This window comes from Prionailurus bengalensis, chromosome D2 (assembly GCF_016509475.1).
Source record: "Prionailurus bengalensis isolate Pbe53 chromosome D2, Fcat_Pben_1.1_paternal_pri, whole genome shotgun sequence".
NCBI classification, from domain to species: Eukaryota; Metazoa; Chordata; class Mammalia; order Carnivora; family Felidae; genus Prionailurus; species Prionailurus bengalensis.
The window spans coordinates 33,603,484-33,611,571 of NC_057351.1; the positions used below are offsets into that span (position 1 = coordinate 33,603,484).

The following is an 8,088-nucleotide window of genomic DNA, read 5'->3' on the forward strand; positions in this document are numbered from 1 at the left end:
CCAGCCTCTGGTCAGTCTTACTAGAGGTTTGTCAGTTTTGCTGTTTCCAAATAACCAGCTATGTTACTTGTTTCACTGATTGTTTTCCCTTTTGTTTCTGTTTTTCATTTCATTACTTTATACTTTTATCTTTATTATTTTCTTCCTTCTGTTTGATTTGGGTTATTTTTGCTCTTCTTTTCCTAAATCCTTAAGGTGGCATTTAGGATTACTGATTTGAGACTTTTCCTCTTTTTTAACGTATGCATTTAGTGTGATAAATTTTCTTGGCAGTGCTTTAGCTATGTCCCACAAACTTTGTTACCTTGTGTTTTTATTTCCGTTCAGTTCAATGTATTTTTTTGTATGTCCCTTGAGACTTCCTCTTTGACCCATGGATTATTTTGAAGTGTGTCTTGGGGTGCCTGGGTGGCTCAGTCGGTTAAGCGTCTGACTTTGGCTCAGGTCATGATCTCACAGTTCATGGGTTCGAGCCCCACATTGGGCTCTGGACAGCTCAGAGCCTGGAGCCGGCTTTAGATTCTGTGTCTCCCTCTCTCTCTGCCCCACCCCTGCTCACACTCTCTCTCTCCCTCTCAAAAATAAATAAAACATTAAAGAAAAAAATGTGTGTCTTTTTGTTTTCAAGTGTTTGGAGTGTTTCCTGTTCTGTATTATTGATTTCTAGCTTGATACTATTATTGTCACAGAACACATTATTTTAGTTCATTTAAATTTGTTGAGGTTAAGTTTATGACCCAGAATATGATTTTAGTATGTGGTCTGTGGGTTTTTGAAAATAATGTATATTCTGCTATTGTTGGGTGTTCAATAAATATTGATTAGATCTTGTAGGCAGATGGTGCTGTTGAGTTTTCCTATATACCTGTTGATATTCTTTTTTTTTTTAATATTTATTTATTTTTGAAGGAGAAAGAGACAGACTGCAAGTGGGGGAGGGGCAAAGAGAAAGAGAGAGAGACACAGAATCTGAACAGGCTCCAGGCTCTGAGCTGTCAGCACAGAGCCCAACACGGGTCTCAAACCCATGAACTGTGAGATCATGACCTGAGCCAAAGTCAGATGCTTAACCACCTGGGCCACCCAGGTGCCCCATACCTGTTGATTTTCTATCTTACCTGTTATTCTATAAATTGAGAGACAGGAATTTATGTCCCCAACTATAATTGAGTGAACATGTCTACTCCCCCTTTCAGTTTTTTTTTTTTTTAAACGTTTATTTATGAGACAGAGAGAGACAGAGCATGAACGGGGGAGGGGCAGAGAGAGAGGGAGACACAGAATCGGAAGCAGGCTCCAGGCTCTGAGCCATCAGCCCAGAGCCCGACGCGGGGCTCGAACTCACGGACCGCGAGATCGTGACCTGAGCTGAAGTCGGACGCTTAACCGACTGAGCCACCCAGGCGCCCCCCCCTTTCAGTTTTATCAGTTTTTGCGTCACATATTTTGCAGCTCTGCTGTTTGGTGCATACACATTTAGGATTGCTAGGTCTTCTTGGTGGGTTGACTCTTATCATCATATAATGAACTTGTCTGTCTCTGGTTATTTACTTTGTTAAGTCCACTTTATATGATGCTAATATAATCACTTCCACTTTTTGATGAATATGTGCATAATACATCTTTCTCTATCCTTTTACATCTTATCTGACTATATAGTTATATTTTGAGTTTCTTGTAGACAGTATATAGTTAGGTCATGTTTTTTTTAAATCCACTCTGCAATCTGTCTCTTGATATGTTTAATGTATTATTAATATATTAGGGCTTAAGTCTCCTAGGGGTTGCCTGTCCTCTCTTTTTCATTTGTTTTCTTTTTTCTGCTTTCCTATAGATTGCATGAACATTCTTTAGAATTCCATTTTATGTATAATACATTTAAGTGTATCTATTTGTATAGATTTTTTTAGTGATTGCTCTAGGCAATACATTATACATACATTACTTCTTACTGATATCATCATTATATTCGTTTGAGTGAAGTATAGAAATCTTATCTCCCTTTCTGTCCCTTTGCCTTCCCTGTTTAAAACTGCCTAAAATATTTTCTCAATATACCTTTAGAACTGCATCAGTGTTATACTTTGTTTCAAGTGTCAAACACAATTTAAAAAACTCAAAGAGAAGGAAAGCTTACTTTATTTATCCAAATATTTGCTTACCATATTATTTCTTCCTTCCTGGTGTTCCTAGGTTCTTTCTTTTATCACTTTCAGTTCTCTTTAGAGAACTTCCTTCAGTCATCTTTCATCTGAGGTCTTGATTTCCCCTTCATATCTTTTCTCTGGGTATTGGATTCTGGGTGACAATTCTTTTATCACTTTAAAAATATTATGCCATTCCTTTGGGGCCTCCATGGTTTCTGATGATAAATTGATGTCATTCTAATTGTTTTCCCCTGGTTTCAGATTTTGTTCTGTGTCTTTAGTTTTCAGACCGGTTTAATTATGTTTCTTAATATGGATTTCTTTGGTTTTATCCTACTGGGAGTTTGATTAGCTTCTTGAATGTGTAGGTTTATGTCTCTCACAAATTTCGGGAATTTTCAAGTTTTACTTCTTTGAATACTTTTTCAGCCCCATCCTCTTTCTCCTCTCCTTCTGAGACTCTGATGACACTGTTAGATCTTTGTCATAGTCCCACAAGCCTCTGAGGCTCTGTTCATATCTTTTTTTTTTTTTAATGTTTATTTATTTTTGAGAGATAGAGACAGAGCACAAGTCGGGGAGGGGCAGAGAGAGAGAGGGTGACACAGAATCTCCAACATATGATGGGGAATGGACTTTTTTCTTTTTGAGAGTCTAGGCTGTGGTAAAGGGGATCGTCTCAGTCTCAACTCCCAACTACCGCAACCCAAGGTCTTTGTTTCTCTAAGAGCATTAAAACCCAAGCCCCTAGATTTTGCAGTACTGCCCTCTCCCCCACCACCACCACACACCAATAGCAGCTGTTCAAGAGTTCCAGGTTCAGTTCCTGCTTTGCTTCTAGAACAAAGGGCTTGCCCTTTCTTTCTCATGAGTTCAGTGACACATTTAAAACAATGTTCCAGTTTTGCTTTTCCCATTTAACATGACAAGGAGGGAGGCAGTTAGGAGACTTGACACTCCTCTTATTTGAGGTTGGGATTAACAGAGAAGCACCGAGCAAAGAAGAAAGAAGTAGAAGAAAGTGGTCAGAGAGTGTGGATCAGATGGATGCCTCCATGGGTTAGGCAAGAGCTAGGAATCACTTTTCTGGAGCAATGCTTCCCAGGAGTCACCTGAGGCTTTTGTTCCTACATGCAGCTTCCTAGGCTCCTCTCCTGGCAATCATGAATTTAGTGTTCTAGGGTGGGACTCTGAAAACTATTTTCTTCCAGAGCCTCAGGTGACTCTTATGGGAAAAAAAAAAAAAAAAAAAAAAAAAAAAAAAGATTTAGAAAGCAACGTTCTAGAGTACTGTATGATTCCCAGGTCTTCCTTCCCTAGGTCTGAGATCTTGGAATCTGTGGTTTTGGCAGGAACCATAGGAGATGTTGCCATTAAAAAAATAACTAAACAAAAATTAAGAGTACAGGTAAAAAAAAAAAAAAAAAAAAAAAAGCCAAGGGGCACCTGGGTGGCTCAGTCGGTTAAGTGACCAACTTCGGCTCAGGTCATGATCTCACAGTTCATGGGTTCGAGTCCCACATCAGGCTCTGTGCTGACAGCTCAGAGCCTGGAGCCTGCTTTGGATCCTGTGTCTGCGTCTCTCTCTGCCCCTCCCCTGCTCGTGCTCTGTTTCTCTCTGTCTCTCAAAAAATAAATAAATGTTAAAAAAAAAATTTTTTTTTAAAAGCCATAAGACTAGTATACAGACATAAGTACAAAGCAGTCAGAGATAATATTGTGTACTCAGAACCTGTAAAAATGTGGATACAGAAATCATATATTCATTAATTCATTCAACAAACACTTTTTGAGCCCAGTTATGTCCTTTTATGTCTAGGAGCTAGAAATTCTGAAATAAATAAGATACAAACCTGAATTTCAAAAAAAGTGTACAGAAGTACTGTATACAGAAGTACAGACAAGATTGCCAGGTAAAATACAAGATCCCCAATTATTTTTTTTTAAGTTTATTTATTTGAGAGAGAGCTCATGCACAGTGGGGGAGTGACAGAGAGAGAGGGAGAGAGAATCCCAATTAGGCTTCTTGCTGTCAGCATGAAGCCCAACATGGGGCTCAATATCACGAACCATGAGATCATGGCCTGTGCTGAAATCAAGAGTTGGACGCTTAACCCATTGAGCTGTCCAGGTGCCCCACAAGCCGCCCAATTAAATTTGAATTTCAGATAACCAATGGATAATTTTTTAATGTAAGTATGTCCCAAATTTTGTTTTTCAGGGTTTTTTTTTTTTTTTTTCCTAAATCTGTCAACCCTAAATATAGGAATATTTAGGAAAAGCTCTCAACCCAACTCCGGAGGCAAGGGCTGCAAAGTTCAGCCAAATGTCAAAAGGTCTTTGATACAAATTGATTAGAATTAGCAGGCCATGGAGATTGCTGCCAAAAGCAGCTAGGTTTCAAAGTACACCACATTATTCCTAGGTTAAGAAGATAAGGTGTGTTCATTTTCCCCCAAAACAACTACTACATACCTCGGAATCTCCTTATAACATACTCACATAATTAACATTTTTAGTACCACAGGACTTACAGAACACAGGTTTGTGGGCGAGGTCATCCAAAGTAATTCCTCCTTCAGGATTGAACTCAAAGCTGCTAGTGAAGTTGTATTTTGCAGTTCCTTCTGGAGAAACCGTAACTTTTGCAGAGTCTCCCAGAACCACTTGACTGAATTCTGCACGAATAAAAGTAACTGGAGTATCTCCTTTAAAACCTTTCTGTTAACAGAAGGATACACTTTACAATTTTACTCAAATAGAGAATTTTCCTATACATCTGGAAACTCATTTTGACTTGACCTAAATAGCATTTTCCGTGTTTTCCTAACAAACTATACCACATATACAAAAAGGTTAGGTAGGTAGAAAGTCATTTAAAAAGTCTAGTTGTAACTAACTGCAACATTCTATTTAAATGCCATTATGTTGGAGTTTTAAAAATAACTTTTCTTGTGTTTACATGATTATAAAAGTATATTGTGAAACATTTGAAAAAGTGAGAAAAGCACATGGAAAACAAATCACCTGTAATTTCACTCTAATATGTAAACACTATTAACATTTTAGAATATATTTTTTAGTGCTTTCCAGTGAATATATATGCATGTATGTATGTAAATATATATACAAATATGTACACACATTTATACACACATCTTTTATACATCTTTTAAAACAAAGCAAAATATCATTCATTACATCCTGTTTTGCAATGAGCTTTTGACTTCATAATAGTGAATGAATATCTGCCATTTCATTATTTTGTAATTTTTATAGTTAACTCATATTGTAGTTTTTATTTAAATTCATCAAATGAAATTAATCACAAGAGAAACTCTGGAAGAATTCAGATATTTTTCAGGAGAAAAGACCTGTGGTCTATGAAAACAAAAATCACTTCTTGTGTCACCGGTCAAATTTAGTATTCAAGTTGCCAGGTATTTCACACACATAGTGATTTGACCTGCTGATTATATAGTCGAACAAAAAGGAAAACTGAGAAAGTAGTACCAGTGCAATGTTAAGTAAGACCAGCAGGTCAGGTGTTATAGGAGGGTGCAAAAGCATTTCTCCTGCTGCTGTTTCCAATACATCTTCCCCCAACCTGCAGGTAGATGTTTGACAGGGAAACCTGAACTCAAAGACAAATGTACTTTCAAGAAGAATGAATAAACTAAGGCCTTCTCAGATTTCCAAAGATAACATTACCAAGTCATATCCATCTGTCACAGTGATCTGCACAGGTCTGCCTGTTGATGACACCTGCTCCATATCAGCACCTGGGCAAAGTCCCTCTGGTCTTCTCTGGTCTCTGTAAATATAATGAATCCACCTTTCCCCTCCAGTACCATAGCTGTAGAAGTACCCATATTATATCATAACCAATACTAGGGGATAACCTAGGAAAATGCCATAGAACCATCAATGTTTTGTGCCCTTTTCAACCTTTGCAGCTAGACAGGCAGTATTTTACAGAGTTGTTCACAAGGAGGATTACATCAGTTAGCACTAAAATGATCCTTATATGTGTAACTAACCCATAAGCACAAATCATCACAAGACATAGAGGGTAGGAGTGCCATCTCCCTTACTCCCCGCTGCCCCCCACATCTTCCATAGTGTTCTTTGGTAGACTTTTTTTTTTTTTTTTTTTTTGATGTGCAAAGTTCCCCTCAATGGTTCCTTAATCTCTCACTTTTACAAAACTATACTTTGAGCACAGGAAGGAAACAGCCATATGGAATAATGGCTAGTCCATTAGCAAAAGTCCTGACATACGTCTTATTTAGTCAATGATATTTTTAAATTATTTTACAACATTAAGGACACAATTTCAAAAATTAATTGGATATGTTTAAGAAAGATTTTCTGACTCAATTCAAAGTGGAACTTAAGGCAATTCAAATGTTTACTGAGGGCATACTATGCTGTGTCTAGGAGTGGTGGTACAAAAAAGGAGCTATCTAGTGTCCCCAGGCTATATAATTATTCTGCCTCTTCTCAGCTACTCCCTCAACCTTTAGTCATCTAAAACAGATCACTTGTTTAACACCATGTCTTCAGGCTCAATCACAGCCTAAGTGACCCTGACAATTTTCTTATCAAGTTCACATTTGAAAATGACATTTTACATCAGTTTTCTTCTTTCCTTTTCAATAGTATCACGGGAATTAGACCTTCACTAGCCTGATCTTGGACAAAAGCCTAATTTCTCTGAGCCTCAGTTTCACCTTCTGTAAAATATATAATTTAACTTCTGATGTTTCACATTTGTTGTGAATATCCACTAAAACTGCTTAACCTATGAAGCACCGCACAAGTGGTATTATTAATACGCACTGCTTTTCCTGAATGCTCAAATACTCTCTTACATACAAGGAATCTGTCTCGTATTCAGTCTCTGAGTGCCCGGCACTATGCCTTGTCTTAGCGGCGTATTTACTGAATAATGAATGCAAGAAATCTGGCTAGTTACAAGTGATGGTCAGGGCAGTCAGTGGGGGGTCGGGCAGGGGCGCTCCTGTTGCCCCCAGCAGACCTGCACTTCTTGTCATATCGCTCCTAAGAAAATGTAAGGTAACAGTCAAATCAGAAAAGGTTTGATGAAGGAAACCATGTGAAGGGGTGTGGTCTGGGGACACAGGCTTAGCGCCCGCTTACTGCCGGAGACCTCGGCGCAGAGCCAGAAAGGGGTCTAAGTCTGGATTCAGGTGGGAGGTCCGGGGTTAGCGGTAGCTCCTGCGCCTAGCAGGGTCGGTGGCATTTAAGTCTGTACCCGAGTACACTGCGTTGGGATGCGGTCCCAGCGTTTCACTCTGGCTGTAGCTGAAGAGAAGCTGTAACGGGGTGTGATCGCAGGTCCACGAAGGAGAGATCGGAGGGCAGAGGGTTTCGGAGGAATTATAGCCGTCTTACCTGAGGCAGCCACAATTGCGTTACCCGCAACTATAGTAACTAACTACCTCTCGCGAGAACTTAGTTCTGGCATTCTTTACAAGTTTATCCCTAAGACTCGCGATAATGGTTTCTGTGGGGGAAACAGCTGTCTGCGCCTGCGCTCCAGGAACTAGGCGCTTGAGCGGCAGTTTCTGTTGCCATGTTCGCGGTTGCAACTTTGCTTTAACTTAACTGCAACGTTTTCTAACTTTGGATTTTGTTTTCTCGACCTTTTCCTTTCAATATCCATACATAAATAGTTGGAAAACCAAGAGGAAATTTACTTAAAGATAAAATAAAAGACTTTATTACACGGCTTTGAAAACCGGTCATTTAAATCTTTCTCCATGAAAAATGCAGATGAGTTATTTTAAAAGTGAGCCTCTCACACACTGTTGGTGAGAGTGCAAAACAGTCCTACTTCTGGTGCTCAATACTTATACAATAAATAGACTAAGTATATAATACTAATCCAAAGTTTTAATATATTTGAAAACACCAA

The 8,088-nt window shown here is 38.7% G+C and overlaps 1 protein-coding gene across 3 annotated transcripts in view; it reads right to left on the bottom strand.

Annotated features, from left to right (window-relative positions):
- The window catches only part of CFAP70 (cilia and flagella associated protein 70), a 100,556-nt gene extending 92,724 nt beyond the window's left edge, over positions 1 to 7,832 (bottom strand). For 2 of the 3 annotated variants that reach the window (XM_043598029.1, XM_043598028.1), the window contains exons 1-3: positions 7,566 to 7,692; positions 5,859 to 5,961; positions 4,682 to 4,868 (exon numbers count right to left, since the gene is read on the bottom strand). In XM_043598029.1, the coding sequence (XP_043453964.1) occupies positions 4,682 to 4,868; positions 5,859 to 5,921 (250 nt within the window). In that variant the 5' untranslated portion in view covers positions 5,922 to 5,961; positions 7,566 to 7,692. Of the gene's footprint in view, positions 1 to 4,681; positions 4,869 to 5,858; positions 5,962 to 7,565 lie in introns of all 3 variants that reach the window. The other variant, XM_043598030.1, reaches the window with a different exon arrangement.
- Between the last annotated feature and the right edge of the window lie 256 nt (positions 7,833 to 8,088).